An 18,945-nucleotide genomic window follows, 5' to 3' on the forward strand; every position below is an offset into this window, starting at 1 on the left:
GCAACAGTTTCAACACATCACACAGAGAAATCAATCTAAGACTTCTGGGTAGCAATGTTTTCGTTTTATGTTATTTTCTTGTTTTTCTTTTCTTCTTTTGGTTTCTTGAGAACATATGTTGTGTCCACAACATCACACACTGCCTGTATGAGTTTCAGAGGCTTACAAACTGTATACTATGTATTCAAATCATATAAATATATAATATAATATATATATATATATATATATATATGTGTGTGTATATATATGAACAAAAATATACTAAAACTATTTGTAATACAAAATGATTTAATGCCAAATGGAAGCTTACGATAGAAACTTCAATAACTTAAAAAAAATGAATAGGTTGATACTTTTCAGAAACATGACAATTTAGCCCTAATCTCCTTATTACAAAGGCTTTTGCGTTTGTTTTACTTTTTAAATTCTTGTTCACACAGCACTGGCAAAACAGCACTCCCCCTAGTGCCAAGAATGCGTCAAGTATAAATACTAAGAAAACACCTGTACAGTACTGATTCCTGTCAAACCTACAAAATAAGTTAATGTCAGCCAACTGTACACAGTATTTACATTTACAATACAAATGGAGCTGACTTGAGAATGTAAAGATAACCATAACATCAACACAGGCTTTGGCCACAAATTTGATGCCAGTGAAAAGCCTCTGTGAAAGCATGAAATGTACGATCTCGACCGCTTGAGAAGTTTTGCGGCCCACTTTTAGCATGAGGACGACTGTGGCTGGATGCCAAATTAACGGTTTAAAGTTTAAGTCAGTGTGACAGTTTTCGTTTTACTCCGAGTCTTGACGCCACAGACTGATTTGGTAAAAGGCTACCAAAAACGTATGAAATTAATCACTGACACTTTTTTTTTTTTTTTTGCCTTGAAATGATAAAACGACAGTCATGGGTGACTAGAGTGAAGGTGGCAAGGTGGGATGACAAAAATAGCAGTCTCTAAGCATGGAGGTGGTGAGGAGAGATCGACACATTCATTTCAGCAGCAGCCGTATCCCGTCGGGACGTGGTAGGAGTGTGTACAGACAGGAATGGATAAGGAAGAGACACCACCTGTTACAGCAGGTGCCCAGTAAACATTTCAGTCTCCTGCAGAGACAGAGGGGGTCCGGGATGGGTGTGAGGGTGAGGGTAGTCACAAGCTATTTGGTACAGGAGAGGTACAAATCTGTGTGTGTGGCAGAGAGTCAGAGTCAGTCTACGTCGCTGAGGTCGCTGACTGGCTCGTCCTGCACTATGCTCAGGTGGTTCATGGCACGGCTGAAAGCGATCTGGACAGCCTTACGGATGCTGGATGTGCGTCCTTCCATCATTTTAATCTTGTCTATGGTCTTGTCTATCCCCAGAGGAACCATCTTGGATCTAGGAAGCCATTGCCTGAAGGGGAAAGCAACACTAGTGTCACATCATTGGAAAAGCAGCTAGAGGTCAATGTTTCCTATGATTCTTGACAGGAAAATAGCACCCTGCTCACAGGAAAAAGCAGGAGAAAAGCTAAAAACACAACCTTAACATGACAACAACCATATATATTCTGGGTTTTGTTTACTTATTTTAAAGTAACTGACCACAAAAAACTCTTTAAAAAAAGTTTAATATTTATGGAATACAATAAGCATCTATAATTATTTTCCCCTTCACAAACAGCTGTAATTATGACCGTTTTATCATTATTAGAAATGTTAATGTCTACACTGGCCCTGCGACGTATCAGCAAATATCTTGGTGTTTACCAGCATCAGTGGAGACTAAGCTGTTGTGTCATATCAACTTTGTGCTTGGTTTAAAAAAAAGAAAGAAAGAAAAAGATGTGATGAACAGCTGAAAGACTAACACAGGTCAGTTCTGTCTAACATAGAAAATGTTCTTGTAAGAAAGCACAAAAAAATACATTTTGCAATCAGTGCATCCCAAGTGTACATACAGGAAAGCTAAAAGGTTTTCTGCACGGTAACGGGAGTCATGCCAAAATAAATGTGTGTGTTTAGGAAGGTGTGAGGTTTTGGAGGGTTTTTTGTACACTATTTAAATGATCCAACTACCCACTTTACTGACTGATAAATACAGACACTGGCACTCACCAACTGCGCTTGTTGTCGAAGAAGAGGACGAGGTAGAGTTTCTCTTCTGCTTTGTACTGCATCTGTTCTCCAATGCGCAGCACGTCCAGGGGAGGCATGGGGATGGAGACCCCATTGTGCTGGCAGCCCACACGTGGCATGTGGGGGTCGATGATCTATTTGCAGTAGGGGAGGTAAAAGGGGACGTTACAAACACACACACTTATAAAACATGCAAAGATATAGCAGAGAGACGTTTGCAATTTACACACACATGCACCTCCACTACCAGCTTGTGCCACTAAAATTTTGCTTCCTCATTTGTCCCTTCATGCAAAGCTCAAATTGCTGGTTTACAGAGAAATGCTGCCACCTAGAGCAAAAACTGAATATTTTTTACAAGCAGCAATCTAGCCACGTTGCTGCTGAAAACAACAGCTGTAGTGAAAGGATTGCTTCGTCCTGTGGATAAAAGTGTCATAAATTTGCTATCAGTGTGTCCTCAGACTGGGAAGGAGGCAAGAAAACGTCAGAATAAAAAGATTACAGTCAGCGACTGTCATGCTTTCTCTCCCACAAGCACTCACCAAGGCAGGGTAGGAAGGGTATCCACTACATTTGGCCCAAACTAGCTTTAGGGGTTCCAATGCAACAGTTGCAGCACTAGCAGGCATCCAAATATTGCTGTTGCCAACCTCTATGGAAGTGGGAACAACACCAGACAAGTTATGTGTGAGAGTTTAAATGCACACAGAAACACATTTCAAAAAAATAAAGCCATGCTGCAAGTGCAGGGGCACTAAATCAGGGTGGGAAATTAACTTTGGGAGCCACGGTGAGAGACAGATATTAAAATTTACCAGCCACCCTCAGCTGTTAATTAACCAAAAGGGAATTTCAGATGAGGGCCGAGTCTCCAGATGCTGACTGGTTAGATGCCACGGTGGCAGCAGCGTATAAAGACTAGCCAGTCAGTGCCAAAATTCACAAGAACTTGGCTGGTAGCTGCAGTTAATTTCCAATCCTGATTTTATATGTATGTATGAATACCAGGTGTCTGCTGGTTAAATCAAGTTAAACCTCTGAGAGTGCTTTGACACACAGTAGCACAAAAACACAGTTCAGCCACATTATTTAATTTCAGAGACGTTTTGAAACGTACGGGACCAGCAGACAACTGGGAGTATACATAACGATGTTACTTATTAGTCGTACCACTTCAAACAGACTACAATACATATTTTGTTAATGTTGTTAATATAATCCCATTTTCACATATTTACACTGGATTGTCACGATACACACTGTATATTTTGGTCAAGAAGAAATTGGAGCCTTTTAACCCTTTAATACTAAGTTAATCATATTTTATGCAGGAGTTTTTTTGTGAAACTTTGGGACATCTATATCATCAGGGTAAATTTTTTTCCTGAGAAGGCTGCAAATTCACACGTTTACATATAATCAACCATGTCAACGACTCATTTTGAATGCCTTTTGAAAAAGAAAAAAAAATCTATTGTTATTCAGTATTTTTTTTTTGCACCTGCCTTATTAAGAAACGGTTAATAGCCAGGAGGCGTGGCCGACAAGAGCAAATATAAGAAATCCCCTAAATGTAGGCTGTCAAAATAACGTGGACAGTTAACCTGCCATTGTCTGTCATATGTTTATAATAATAATAATGGATTGGATTTATATAGCGCTTTTCAAGGCACCCAAAGCGCTTTACAATTCCACTATTCATTCACACACTGGTGGAGGCAGCTACGGTTGTAGCCACAGCTGCCCTGGGGCAGACTGACAGAAGCGAGGCTGCCATATCACGCCATCGGCCCCTCTGGCCAACACCAGTAGGCGGTAGGGTAAAGTGTCTTGCCCAAGGTCACAACAACCAGGACAGAGAGCCCGGGGATCGAACCGGCGACCTTCCGGTTACAGATACGCTTCCCAACCCCCTGAGCCACGGTCGCCTGTTTAGTTAAGGGTAATGTTTTAATCCACTAAAAACAGGAATTTTATCGCCACTTTTTCAAAACCATGTTGATTCTCATCCAATTAGTTTGTTTGCTTTAATCCCATCTGGTTGCAGTTTAACAATAAAAGCTGTCTTTAATATTTGAAATGAATACTAGGATCCCCAAACACCAGCTTCGTCAAAAATAAACTTCTCTAAAGGGATCTTAGTTTCTGCTTTTAAGGTAAATGACCTGCTCGGCATTGTTTTCAGCATTATTAATCTTTGGCTCTATTCTACAGTGTGTCTTTTTCCCCGTCTCCCTCCCCTCACCATCAACCGTTCACAGCAGCCTGGACCTGCCAGAGGCTTCTTCCTGTTAAAGTTTTTTTTCTTCCCACTGTCACCAAGTGCTTTGCTCACAGGGGGCAGTCTGATTCTTGGAGTTTTCTTTGTATAACTTCGAGCAGAGGTTGGGGAAATCCAGGCCTCAAGGGCCATTGTCCTGCAGGTTTAAGATGTGTCCTTGATCCAACACAGCCGATTTAAATGCCTACATTACCTCCTCAACATGTCTTGAAGTTCTCCAGAGGCCTGGTAATGACCTAATCATTTGATTCAGGTGTGTTGACCCAGGGTGCTATCTACACCGGCCCCTGATGACCCCTGACTTAGAGGATATTTATCTTACAATAAATCACCTTGAGGTGACTATTGCTGTGATTTTGGATATATAAATAAAAGTGAACAGAACTGAAAAGACTGATAATAACCAAGTTTAAACACTACTCGTAAAATCTGTTTACACCCTAAAGTTGTTTAAAAAAAAAAAAAGTTTCCTCTCTGTTGTTAACCTTGCATTTACCTCAAAAACCCAGTTTCACTATGGTTTTAATAGATTTTGTTTGCAGGACTGAGTAAGTTAATAAAGTATATTACAATTTAAAATAGTTAATATTTGTATTTCTGTGAAAGATGTCTACCCACTCCCCACACATGCATTTAAATTCTTTTGACAATCTGGTCACGTTACCAGCAGCGATTCGTGCAGCTTTTGCAAAATTCCCAGTTTCGATGCAGGCGATTAATTCGCTCTTGTCATCCACAGTGTTTCTCCGGACTAAGGCGGGTTTTCCCTTCCCACATTTTGGAAGACTGAGAATGGTGCTAAAGGAAAAACACAAGAAAAACACAACACAAAGTCAACTTTCAAAAATATCTGGTGGCACGCATGCTTTGATAATATAGATCAGATACACAGCTGCCTAAACAGGCAAACTGCCTGCAGCAGGCCTGTGTTACATTATCTGCTGCTTCTTCATTTGTATTCAGCTGCAGATTATCGATGGGGAGGGGAACAAAAATTTTTACCTGGTGTTTCCTTGCAGACTGCTACATGAGGATATGGATGACTCAGAGGCGCAGCGTCTTCGAGGCTCCGCAGGTCTACTAGTTCTGCTGGTTTCTTCTACTTTTTTCTGCTCCTCAACCTGAAGAGCACCACTTGGCAGGCCTAAAAGAAGCAGAGCAGCGAATTCCAAAAATATTAGACTGAGATCTAAAGGCCACAATCAAATGACGATGATCAAGCTACAGATTGTTAAGCCATTCTCTGATTAAAGCCAACAGATAAAAAGGAGTAAACAAGGGAAGTTAATTAGGACTGACTGAGATGACTTTTATGACAACTCTCTGCATTGTTTGTGATGATAGATTAAGAGGTTGGAGGTATAGCTCAATATTAATGTAGTAATTTAATCAGAACCTTTCTATTTCTTAAATACCAGAACACAAAAGCAGAATTTACCCCATGTAAGAACGTTAAAACAAGAGACCATATGCAGAATCAATCAATGTTTATTCAAAATCTTGTGTTTTCAGAGGACTTCCTCAGTAAACTTCTCACCAGTGTCGAGTCGTTTAACTGGAGACTCGCCCGACTCTTCACGCTCTTCCTCTCCACCCTCCTCCTCTGCATCCCTGCTGCCGCTGTGCTTCCTCTTCTTGCCATGAAGCAGAGTCTCCAGCCTGGGTATGACCACTGACAGGAAGGACTTGGAACCTAGCTGTGCGTCATCTTCATCTTGCTCCTCCTCGCCCTCTTTTCCGTCAGTCCTGTCGGACTCTTCGTCTCCGCTCCTGGGTAGCTTCTGCGGGCTGGCTGCCTTCGACTTGCGGAAGAGAACGGCGGTTCTGCGGTTAACCGCGCCTGTGGGCTCTGCGAGGGTCGACGTTGCCACCACACTCACATCACCTTCTAACAAAGGGTCCTGGAGGCTGTTGTGTGCGTGGCCATTGAGGCATGCGGGAGAGGAGAGCAGGTCTGGTATTTCCCCATCCAGCTTGGCTCGCTTGCCATGAACCTTGTCTTCACAGTCAGGGGCGGCATCTATTGGTTTTAGGGTGGGGGGTTCGGGATCTGTGTCTGAGTGGATGAGGGGAGGAATGGTATCCGATGGCTCCAGTTTTGGAGGAAGAGACTTATCTCCTGTGGGGCAGCGAACAATGAAACAATAAACAGTGGTGAGCTTTATCATCACACAGGGTTCTAACAGTGTAGTGGTAGCTCAGTCGCCTGCCAGGCTTAAGTGAACCACTAAGCACAGTGGATATTTTTTAAAGACCAAAGCAACTACTATTTAGTTAGCTACTGTATAGGTCTCTCTGTGTCTCTCCTCCTGGGTGCAGGACTGTTCTGGTTGAGGCACTGCACAATTACCAATTAGCATTACAGTGATGGAGAGCTGCACATGAGTCAAATACAAAATTAAACTATATATGAACCACTAGCGCTTCCCAGTGCTGCAGCAGCAGACGGGTCTAACAGTATTCCTTGTGGAAAAATGATTTTAAACATCTAAGTTTTATACATTGTATTTAATGTAAAGGAATGTTAAATTACTAACCACTGACACAATGAGTTCAACTTACAGTCCCACGTGTATAAATACAGTTTGAAGCCCATACCATCTTATAAAAAACAAAATGTAATCCTAAAGTGTCCATGACAGAGACCTTTCACTAACAATAATTTGCTAGTGTACTAATAGTGCCCACACTTTCTCCTTGTGTTTGCACAAATGCTGATGTTGCACATTATTATATGACCTTTTGTTTATCATACAAGTAAAACAAGCAGTGTTTAGCATAAACAGGGTGATCTTTATAAAAAAAAAATGAACAATGAATTTTTCCTTTGCACTAGCAAAGGATGTAATGCCATCTTTGAATTGCAAACTCTTAATTTCAATAAGTGGCTTTAAGCTTGAGAAAGCCACTGCAGCCACACTGTGTGTGTGTGTGTGTGTGTGTGTGTGTGTGTGTGTGTGTGTGTGTGTGTGTGTGTGTGTGTGTGTGTGTGTGTGTGTGTGTAATCATGTCAAAATGCTGGAAGGTTATTTTTCCATAGATGTGGACAATGCCACTTCCTCAGACCCATTAGGGGTTTGAGTTCCAAGAGGGAACACACGCGTGTTTTCGGGATTTAGCAATAACACCTTTTATCTGATGCTAAAGCACAACCACCACTGACAAGTAAACCTCGAGTTGTTCCGATTTGGTTCAGCGAGTCGGAATAAAGACTTCGCAAATCGCTTTGTGTATCAGAAAGCTCTTTGAACAATTCTAGTTTTAAAGTTTAGCCATCCTTTACAGAGTATAGATCAAAGCTAGTGAGTTTTGTTTTTCACACATCTACGGTTTTTTTTTTTTAACCACCTGTGAAACTCTTCCTGAATAAAAATGAAACAATACTGTATTTTTATATATTTCGTTTCTACAGTCAGACTCGTGGGAGTCTGCAGTAACTATTTAGTGTTTTATTTCATATTATTTATTTATCAAAATATACATTCATGGTGTCCTTAAAGCAAGGAACATTTCTGTGACCGAAATTAGAGGGGAGAGGGTGCAAAGGTCTGAGCATCTTTTTTCTCTCCTTACATTCGGGTCAATTTTTATGCACCAATTTGTGGCTTTTCTGCTGCAGTCTTTTTGGTCACATGTTCCAAAACCCTGGACTTTAATAGCTTGTATGGGTTTCTTCGAGATTGCTGCTCATGTTCAAAGACGTTTAGCATAGTAACAAAATCCTAATCACATGTTTCAGATATGTTAGTCAAACTATTATTTTACAATTAGTGAGCAAATAAGGAAGGAACCAATCCAAGTTTGAAAAATATCACCTAATAGATAGCTTTGTTGTATTTGAATGTTTTATTATGGATACCTATGATTATACAAAGCACATAAGGGAATATTGGTCTCATGTGGCTGTAAACATACATAGTTAGCCATCATCTTGCTGGATGACAGACTGTTTTTGGGACCGAAATTCAGATAAATGCAACAACACGTGTGTTTTAGTATTATAGGTAGCAGCGTATGTATCGAGCCTGCAGTTCTCCTAGGAAATGACAGGGGCCGCCTACACCTTTAAGGAGTCTAACCTAGCCTCAAAAATTAAGAGGGAGGGGGACGCCCACAAATAGTGTAGATACCACAATAGCTCCACTCCAATTTGCTGATAACAAAGACAGTAAGAGCCGGGTATGAAAATATTTTTCTTGTTGTCCATTTTGTTTGTTATTGTGAAATCTGCTTTGTTCCATAGGCTAGAATGTTTGCAGTGCCTAACAATAGTTTTTGTTGGGTTCTTTGCAGCCAAGTGACCATGAGCCATGTGATGTTCAATTGTCTGCCATTTAGATGAGTGTGACAGTGTAGTGACAGAGAATAAAGTGTCTGTTACACAGAGTAGTCTGGTGCATGACCATCTGGCAGCCACTGGTCGCTAGGAAAAACATGTACTCTCTGACCAAATGGGAGAAAGCCTCCTTGGGATTGTTTTGCTCACTTACAGATATCTGCATTTACCTGCCACTAGCAGGAAATATGCAGACTTGTCTAAGAACGCTTGTCACACACTCTGAGTGATAGTGAAGCTGTAAAAAAAAAAAAAGTTTGACTTCAAAGTAAAAGCTGTGTCTCAGGGCTGCAGCCAACACGTGCAACTTTTACTTTGTAACTGAGTTTTCTTCCTTTCTGGTTTGTGTGACATTTTTTAGTATCTCTCAGCTAGTAGTTAGAGAATGTTTGCAGACAAAGGCACATCTTCCTACAGGTGACTGGAACAAAGCAACCACATGGAGGATGACTGTATGTTTGGGGATGTGTAAACATTCTCCACTTCTACCCAGCAGCAGACAGCATCCTCCAGGAACCCACCAACCAGTCAGGGAATGCACATTTTACCTTTGTGGTTGCATCACATCCAATATTAATTAAACAGTCTGTCACCAACATGTCAGTGATTTAACACGAGTAATTACTACTCATTTTGATACTGATTACTACACTCCTGTATTGTAACCTCTCTACTAGAAATATATCTATTTATCTGTCCATTTATGAATTTGAAAAAGCTTCCTGGGTGGAAAAATTACCAAATTTTACTCTAAACTTGTGTTAAACATTAATATAAAGTAGCCACTTGTTAGAAAATAATATAATAATCAAAATGCTCTAAGAGTTTTCACCTCATCAACATAGTATACAATTTGCAAACATCACCATATGTGAAAGTAATGCTCACTTCCATATAAACAGAGCAGGTTTCATAATCATTCTTAAAACTAAACTGAGATATTGTGATTTTCCCGTCCTCCCAACATGCTTTATAGAGAGAACATCATGGGACTTTCTGGTTGTGGTTAGGCTAGGTTAAGACTTAGGTCTGACCTTTGACCTGTACTCGTGATTCTCTTTACAATCGCAGAGACTGTGACGACCAGTGGGTCAAGCAGAAAACCAACTTCAAAATAAAGCATTCACACATACCGTCATCCTCGGAGAAATGCCCATTGGGCTTCAGTCTTTCTTCCTTAGCTGTAACCAGCTCTGGGAGGGAGAGAGCTGTTGAAGACGATGCTGAAGTTGTTGGAGATGACGAGGAAGAACAGTGGTGGTGAGAGGGTAGAACTCTCTTCAGGCTCATTTCGTTGCGCACATCATTGATGGTCTTTTTCAGCAACTTGAGCCGCTTGCTGCGGGAGGGGCTGGACTTCATGGCACAGGTGAGATCAAACTTCTCAAGTAGCTGCTGCAGCTGCTTGTCCAGAGGCAGCTGCTCCCGATTAGCTGGTACTAGTAAACGGTCCACTAAGAAGAGAATTAAAACAAAAAACAAACAAGGAATCATTAGAAGATAGATTGACCATAACTACTTTATAACTAGTTATTCAGAGAGGCGTGCTCTTCCCTTACCATCCTCCCAAGAAAACGATGGTGGTGCTTTGACTTCCGGAGCATCTGCAAAATGCATGCCGCTCTCCGTGTCAAAGCCGATTTTCTCTGCATCTCGACGGGCCTTTCTGAGCAAGGCCCCACCCTGGTCTCGGAGTCGCACAGCAGCCCGATAGAAGTAGGTGTCCTTTGAGTTATATTTCATACAATTTTCAATAATGAGGTTAAAGTCATCCTCAAATTGATCAAAGTTGTTGTAGCCTTGGGCATCGATGCGTTTCCGCATGGTGGAAAAGTCCATCGGGTGTTTGATGTGGTCGAGATAATCAGGCACCTACGAGAAAGCATCAGAAATATGAATATTTTGTAAATTACTTTTAATAATGTTTAAAAAAAAATTAAGCAATGTTTGAACTTGGCTTTTTAAATTAAAGATTCTTGACAGCAATTCAACCATATAGAAATTCCACCCACCCAATAACAGAGTCTATTCCAAGAATCAGGAACCTACTCAAACAGATTCAAGATCAAAAGCTGCGCCCAACGTGGGGCTCGAACCCACGACCCTGAGATTAAGAGTCTCATGCTCTACCGACTGAGCTAGCCGGGCTTATGAGGAAGAGCACCCTTCACCTCTAAGGCCTCCCGACCATGCAGCAGACCATGCGCTCTTGTTACACATTCACCCTAACAGGAAGTCACATTGCTTAACACTTTTGCAGAATGGGGGGGGTGGGGTGGAGTAATGTCTAACATGAGTCACAGAGATCAGAACATGTGACTGGAGCAAGCAGTTGAGCGCTGGTTGCTTGCGTGACGCTTCTAACAAATGTTTGAGAAAATGCAGAATAGAAAATTCTTTAGTAATTTTAAAAAGTCTTATTTTGTGTGCCGACGATTTATAGTCAAGATGTTCACAGACATAAAATGTACTTTACCAGAGTACAAAAGTGATCTAATTGACTTCCACAAATAATTTATGTCAATGTACCATTTCTGGTACACTCATCTGACAGTCAGGAAAAGGAACTAAGGCAAAACACAAGGGCAAGTGTAGAAATCTGAACCAATAAGCCCTCTTTATAGCCAAATTTTACAGTTCTTTTGACCAATAGTCTTCTGGCATCTTAACTCTCTCTGTTCTCTTTTTTTCCCCTTCAGCTTCAACAAGTTGCAGCAGATGGCTGCCGCTCCCTGAGCCTGGTTCTGTCAGAGGTTTCTTCCTTTTAAAAAAGAGTTTTTCCTTCCCACTGTCACCAAGTGCTTGCTCATAGGGAGTTGTCAGATTGTTGTGGTTTCCCTCTGACATTGTAGGATCTTCATCCTACAATACAAAATGCTTTGAGGCAGCAGTTTTTGTGATTTCGTGCTATATAAATCCCAACCAGCACACACCTTAACTATCTATGTGTTGCCAGATATTACAGTTGTTCCTATAAGCATGTCAGCACTTTTTCTTATCCACTATTCTTCTTCAAGGAGCTGGCATAATGATACATGGCACATCCCATGTGTTATTCAGTGTTTGAATTGTATGTGTCATTAGTGAAAACACAGCAAGGGACTTGGCAGAAACAAGGCAGAGCCAGAAAGAAGCCTACAGTTTTAAACTTCTGCACAGAATAATTAACAGTACTACAGTGTGAATCAAAGTACAATCATGGATAGAATAGATGGAAAGTGTTTGAATATTTGCTGCAGATCACCTCAGTGACATCGACAGGCTGGGTGAAGATCCTGGCCTGATCTTTTGCCTGGAGCTGGTCCAAGAGGGCTCTGAGCAAAATGCTAAAGGGTGTTAACTGCATCTCTAGAAGCGTCTCCTGCAGTTTAATCTACAAGAAAACACAAAAGATAACAGTGAGCATCATCACATTTTTGTTTTGTTTGAACTTTTTCTTAAGATATTAAGACAAGCACAACTCTGTCCAACCATGCATCACTCCCCTGTCCTTACCTCTTCCCGCTTGAGCTTCTCCCTCTTGCGAATTAGTTCAAGCAACAGTCTGGCTCTCTCTAGGTCATGTCGGAGGCGGTGCCATTCCTTCAGCTGTTCCTTAAGTGCCCTGCTTTCCTCTTCACTCTGCCTCTGGGGAACGCATGGAAATAAAAAAAATATATATATAAGGCACATAAAAGAACTGAACACCAGAAAATTATCAACTTGCACAAATTCTCAACAAACAAATGCAACAGCAACTTCTTTCATTTGGCACATAAGATGCCCATTTCACAGCAAACTGCTATTGATTCACACAGCATGGTCAAAAATCTCATTAACACAAGCAATAAAGTGTTGAATGAAAACGTTAAAATTGTAACAAAAGCATAATTTATGACTGTGCAAATAATGAGACAACATATTTGAAAACCTTGGGAAAAAGATAAATGAAGGCTACAAGTCTTGTGCGCTTAACTGACAGAGGAACAAACCGGTTGCACATTCTTCTGTGACTGCAGTCTTGTCTGAAGGCGTCTGATGAGGGGCAACCCATTCCTGGACTGCCTTTTCAGTCTCCAGTAACTGAGGACCAGTTCTACAAAGACTTTCTTCTTCTGTATTGATACTTGATTCAGAATGGTTTGTAACCTAGAGGGATGAAAATGAGGGATTTTAGAAAACCAAAGCCATTTCCCACTTAAGTAGAAGGTTGTAGAAAAATATACCTGTGAGCAGGAAAAGTAGGCACAGTAGCAGGCGGTACAGCTTCACTTTCCACATCAGGCTCGGGCTTCTTGCTCTTACTCTTCCGTTTCTGTTTTCCTTTGGACTGTCCTTTGCCCTTGTCCCCTTTCTTACAAAGTCCATTTCTGAGTTTGGCTTCATCATACATGGCAAGAGGTCTCCTCACACACCCGTTAGGTGTGTGGGCGCCACAATAGGCCGTCTTTTTCACAGAGAAGGTGGGCTCTCCTGTTTCTGTCACCTCTTTGATTGGCTCCATCCTCATGAATAGACCAGCCTTTTGGGCACAGCTGACATGGAAGGCAGTGTAACAGTTGGCTTTGTGGCACTGGATGCAAGCGCCGACCCCTTTCTCCTTGCAGAGGTAGCACGTGAGCTTCCAGCGTGCTGGAGGAATGTGGCTGATGCCGTCGATGGGTTCAATGAAGGTGGTATTGGAGAAGCCCACCTCTGGGACCCAGAGGGCACAGACTACATGGCCCCAGCGGTCATCATCAGTCTTTTTTACTGCTCCGCCCTTATTAGGGCAAAGGATGCACTCTGCTGGCTGAGTCGGCAACTGAAGGCAGTGTCTGCAGTGCCACTGACCCTCAGGAATGTAGGGCACTCCGTAACACTCTTGGTGTACGGCCACGTTGCACATGTCACAAAACAGGATCGCGTTGCTGTTGTGACACTCTCCGTCCATGCAGATGCAGCAGACAGCATCATCATCGATAGGAGCTTGCCTTTCGCTCCCTTTGTCCAGACTCTCCAGGTACAATTCTTTCTCAAAGCGATCAATAAGGAACTCAAAAACATTGTGAGACACCTGACTAACCCCTTCGCTTCGTCGTTTTTCATTGACCAAATCCAGCCAGGCGTAATCTTCTTCATCCATGTCATACTCTGTTTCCTCATCTAGTTCTTCCTCCGTCTTATCTATATATTTATAAAAGGCAGATGGGCGTTTAGGAACAGCTGGAAGATTATATTCTACAGTTCGGAATTTAGGCTCTGGAAGTTTTGGGCTAGCGTGGCTACCAGCGTGGTGTCCACCTCCCTCTACATGGCCTGCGATGGCAAGTGCGGCATTCTTCTTCTCCTTGTTTTTCAGTCTCACTGACCTCAGGAGGACCTGCTGCTTCGATTTTTCCGCATTCTCCTTATTGCTGGTGCATTCCATTATCTCTTGCACCATGGGGTCATCATCCGAGATCACGTCCAGCTTGTCATATATGCTGAGCCGGTGGATGCGGCCATCGAGTTCGAACTCTACCATGCGCTGCGCCTGGGCATAGGTCAAGATCTGCTTGTTGGGCGAGGGCTTGATAGGAGACGGCGGCCTCTGCACCGCAACCCGGTGCTGCCGAGCCTTCTTCTTCATCTTGACGCTCCGTGTTGCTGTGGAGATACACGACAGGGATAGCGGTTAGACATGTGTATGGGATGCCTGGAAGCATCCCAGTTGAATTTTCAAATAAAACGTAATAAGTTACAGTAGAAAATTAGGTTATTTACCTAATCACAGTAAAATACAATAATTTCACTGCAAACTTAAAGACAGACTTAATTCTCTGATACAGCTTCTTTTATGCTCAACATTGCAACGAAAATAAAGTGTAAATACGCAAATAAGACGTCTGGTAAAAATCAGTGTACCTGTTTAACTGACAAGCAACATCTTCTTATTCCAACTGATGTCTTTTAAATGAGAACGGGAGGGGGGAGTTAAACACTCTGCGGGTTAAATGTATTAGAAAGTAACAGAGTTTTGGTGACTAAGAGGGCAAAAGAAACTTACAGTTTTCACCGATGCCCCCCCCCCCCCAAAAAAAACACAGATTAGCTGTTGTAAATTAGAACATAGCAGCCCGTTTTTACGTTACAATTTTGTCAATGAGCCCATGCATTTAAATGGGGGAGGGAGGCGGTTACACGGGGCAATATGGGAGCGCACGAGTTAGCACTTGCCCATTTGCTGCAGAGGTATAACGCCTTTTCAGCAAGGACTCGCAGCCAAAGTGGCCAAGGTGCTAACAATAACATTAGCTAGCCAGCTAACTAGCAGACGGAGCTAACCGTCCGCTAAACGGAGCGAATCGCGTAAAAAACAAAAACAAAAAAAAACAGTAGCCCTTAAAAGGCCGCACTATAGCTAGTTAAGCCTATACATATTTTTTTCTTTTTGCATTTGCACAGCATGTCCCCTTTTCGCCAACGCACCGACCACAGCATAGCAAATAAAACCCAGCACATACCTCAAATTCACGAGCAGTTTTGCTAGCCAGCAGTCCTACAAAGCAATGGCAATACGGCCTACTAAGTGGCGCTAATTCCGGGCACAATGTTCTCATCCAACGGGCGATACGGGGCTCTTTTCAGTTGCTAATAAAAGAGGAAGAGGCCGCTTTGTACGTTGAAGTTTCGATATTAAACTCTACACAAAGCACACAAGTATTTGCTGTGTGGGCCATTTACTGGCTAGAGTCACTCGTTAGCCACAGTCGAGCAGAGGCAAATAGCAGTAAGAGCAGCAGCCGCACGAACGGATCATCCCCCAACACAACAATGCGTTTCAGCAGACAACTCCCACCCGTACGCACCGGTCTACGTGTGACGCTGGAGGTCATGTCTGTGGTGAGTCGTAGATTTCACACAAAAGCCCATCTGTCACACAATCAGTGCGTTGCCTTTTGTAATAACCATACTAGCATTGCAAAAACAAAGCTGCAAACCTAACAAAGCGCGAATACGGACAGTAGCGCTATGTAAGGAACGCTGAGACATGTCTGTTTTGACTCTGGGGGCCGTGGCTATCAAGTCATAAGAGCAGCGGATAAGAAGACTTTCAGAGTGTCATGCTCTGGCGTTATTATTTGCTCTTGTAGTAATAGAGGACAGGTTGGAGGACACAAGCAGAACATGCCACACCCCAGTGACCGGTCCGCTGGGCCCAGACGTCTTTTTTTAAGGGCAAGAACCCCCCTCGGTTTAGCGCAGTTATAATTTGCATTGATTAAAATATTTTGCATTTACTTTTTTTGGACCCCAACGTGGCACTCCAGACCGTGAACGCAACACACGCGAAAAGTTATTTATTAACTGATTTATTATTTCGCAATAACAAATGGATGTGTTAGTTTTTGGTCTTGTTACACCGGCAGCATGCGTAAATTTCTAAAAAAAAAATCTAATTATTTTAATTTCTGTGAAAATAGGTTATTAGGTGGTGTAAACGGGTCGACAAGTTAACTGAATATGCAAATGAAGTAATTGAATCTATCATTAGAACGGACTAGTTAAACATTTCTGTTTATAATTAGTGAAAAGTCAAAGTAAAACACCGTTTTATGCAACTTAATACTAAAATTTATTACCCCCTTCGCCATACTGGAGACCCAGTGCCCGGTGACATCATTAAAACCTGTTCCTTCCGTCCGTCGCTGTGTGGAGCTGCTTCGGCCGAACGCGAACTGCTAGCAAACCAGGAGACAAAAGCAACAAAAGTGAACCCCCCTCCGGATCAATCAAATGTGTCATATTTAACCGTTTAGGAACCGAAACCCAGTGAACAAGTCGCCGTACTCAACAGTAAGTATACCGAACTCGTATGTGTGTGAGAAAGGGGCTGAATGTGGTGAGGACGTCGCGGTGAGTCTAGGTCTGATTCGGATCCCGTGTGGTTCGTGTGTCGCCACGGCTGGGTTCTGCCTCGCCAGGTTAGCTAGTGTGTCCTGTGTGTGGCCTAGCTGGCAGCTAACCAGCTAGCAGTCATGGTGTGGTCCGAAATGTGCTGAACGTGTTCCTCGGGGTAATGCAAGGCTAATAAGATAGTTGTAAATGCTGTTATTTTTTGTGATACAAATCCACGCCACACAAGTGTTGTGTCTGCGTGGTTTTTTGTCTGTTATTAGCCTTGCGGCTAAGACAGTTAGCACCAGGATAGCCACCGTGGTGTTTGCTGATGATGTAGCGTAACTGCCAGTAATGTTTATTATAGAACGTATTGGCATATATTGGTGGTGCAAGTTTAATGGTAAGTGTGACTTTTTGTTCGTTAGGGGTCGAGTCGAACGCCGGTGTGTAAATACCTATTCACAAGTTCTCTGCTAAGAGAAGATGCAGGCTAGTTAGCGTTGGCTATTTCTGCTGTCCTCTCGCATCTTCCTGACTAGCGCTTTAGCCAAACCCGGAAAACTGGTTTGCCACTGCTCACGTAGAAAATTACTTGGTTACATTTTGTTACATTTAAAAGCCCCATCTCGTACTAGTATTTAGTTTTAAAGTTGGTTGTTTTTGGACACATTTTAATGTGTGATTTATATCTAATCTAAATTTGAATTTTAGATATATTTTTCTCTTTTTTTGTTTGTTTTACTTTGTATTAGAAAGCTCATATTTAAAATAACCAGATTTACATTTGAGCGAGTACTTAAGCTAATGTTCTCAGAGCTGATGTATTTTTTTTTTTTTTAGTTGCACACATTTGGGTGTTAACACTGAGTGAGTTTTGTAGTTAAGGAAAAATTGCTTCAACACTGACCCTAGTTTCTTTTATTTGGTTTACACAGCATTCTCTCAGTTAGCTGGCACATAGAGGCACTATGTTATTATATGTTATTATATGTTATTGTAAATTTGGCAGTAAATATTACTACCAAATTATGGAACAGAGGCATAACATTAATTTGTCATTCCTAATGGACCACATTAGACCTGACCCCATGGCCTATTATGTGTCTGCAGTTAGGTTGAATTATATTTTTTTAACACCTTTCAGAATGAAAATGCCTCCACCAATAAGGCTCAAGAGGCTCACAGGAATGATTTGAATATTGAAAGTATGAATGAATCCTATGCTATGGCTTTCCTAGTAACTGAATATAACACTCGAGGGAGATTTTGTGCTGATGTGATAGAAAGCTACTGTTATGAAAACACCAAATGGCAGCACATATTGGACAAGACAATAATAAGAATTTTTGTTATGTTTTTCCTTTAATTTTTCACTTGCTTGTTGCACCTGGGTATATAAAATTGTATTATATCAGATTATCATACTTTTATACCAAAAAAGGTTATTACATTGTAGGTTAGTACTCTCAAAAGTGTTTTTCTTGCAGTTGTACAGGTTTGTTTTTGCTCATAAACTGCTCAAGGATTTCAATACAATTCAATCTACATACTCAAGAATGTACTTGAGTAAAGTTTTAAACAGCTTGGCTGTTGTGCAGCATATTTTTAGTGGTACATAAATGTGATATGTTACTTAATACAATCAGACAAATGGTAAATGGCCTATATTTGTATAGCGCTTTACTTAGTCCCTAAGGACCCCAAAGCGCTTTACACTACATTCATTCACCCATTCACACACACATTTACACACTGGTGATGGCAAGCTACATTGTAGCCACTGACAGAGGTGAGGCTGCCGGACACTGGCGCCACCAGTAGGCAACGGGTGAAGTGTCTTGCTCAAGGACACATCGACTGAGACCGTCCGAGCCGGGGCTCAAACCGGCAACCTTCCGATTACAAGACGAACTGCCAACTCTTGAGCCACGACCGCCCCGTATAAGCCAGATACGGGGCGACGATGAGGAAACTGTTCAAATCATTACATGTGTCAAAAGATTTTTATCAAGTCTTGCGCTGTGGAAGTACAGGATTTTGCAACTTGGAACAATGATCGCATGAAGCAGCAATTCAACGGAATACACTCTGAGCAGTGCTCTGCTCATGAATTTCCTAGGTAGCCAAGTGCATTTAAAAGCTATGACGCAATACTTGAGCATCACAATGATCTTAAAAGTGCAAGCTGCACCTGAATACTGCAAGACTAAGCCTCAACCCGTCTGTCTATTCCGACAGAATGGTTTACCCCTTACAAAATCAAAATTTCTATGTTTACTAAAACTGTGCTTGCAGAGTCAAATCAATTAGCAGTCCTTCTTGTAAATTGTACGTTTAATGAAACCTGATTTTACT

At 41.8% G+C, this 18,945-nt stretch overlaps 2 protein-coding genes and 1 non-coding gene across 12 annotated transcripts in view; 1 reads left to right on the forward strand and 2 right to left on the reverse strand.

Annotated features, from left to right (window-relative positions):
- Positions 1–16,440, reverse strand: brd1a (bromodomain containing 1a). 8 transcript variants are annotated; one of them, XM_040035052.1, is made up of 13 exons: positions 15,558–16,198; positions 12,954–14,355; positions 12,708–12,876; positions 12,244–12,375; positions 11,993–12,121; positions 10,308–10,620; positions 9,882–10,202; positions 5,950–6,531; positions 5,415–5,556; positions 5,077–5,210; positions 2,674–2,783; positions 2,108–2,262; positions 1–1,403 (listed from the first exon to the last, which is right to left on the reverse strand). In XM_040035052.1, exons 2-13 carry the CDS (start codon positions 14,336–14,338, stop codon positions 1,220–1,222), a joined length of 3,756 nt encoding a protein of 1,251 aa, XP_039890986.1. In that variant the 5' UTR covers positions 14,339–14,355; positions 15,558–16,198; the 3' UTR covers positions 1–1,219. The 8 variants fall into 8 exon arrangements, with proteins under 8 accessions (XP_039890986.1, XP_039890989.1, XP_039890988.1 ...); XM_040035055.1 differs by lacking the exon at positions 15,558–16,198 and adding an exon at positions 14,473–14,584; XM_040035054.1 differs by lacking the exon at positions 15,558–16,198 and adding an exon at positions 16,332–16,440 and having other exon boundaries at positions 63–1,403.
- On the reverse strand, positions 10,824–10,896 carry trnak-cuu. Its single transcript has one exon. It is a non-coding gene; the product is annotated as a tRNA-Lys (tRNA).
- zbed4 (zinc finger, BED-type containing 4) overlaps positions 15,479–18,945 on the forward strand; it is an 8,449-nt gene continuing 4,982 nt past the window's right edge. For 2 of the 3 annotated variants that reach the window (XM_040035048.1, XM_040035050.1), the window contains exon 1: positions 16,433–16,545. The gene's annotated coding sequence lies outside the window, so the exon portion shown is untranslated. Of the gene's footprint in view, positions 15,592–16,432; positions 16,546–18,945 lie in introns of those variants that run through there. The other variant, XM_040035049.1, reaches the window with a different exon arrangement.

Source organism: Simochromis diagramma, unplaced genomic scaffold (assembly GCF_900408965.1).
Source record: "Simochromis diagramma unplaced genomic scaffold, fSimDia1.1 OVJJ01000816.1, whole genome shotgun sequence".
Classification (NCBI taxonomy): domain Eukaryota; kingdom Metazoa; phylum Chordata; class Actinopteri; order Cichliformes; family Cichlidae; genus Simochromis; species Simochromis diagramma.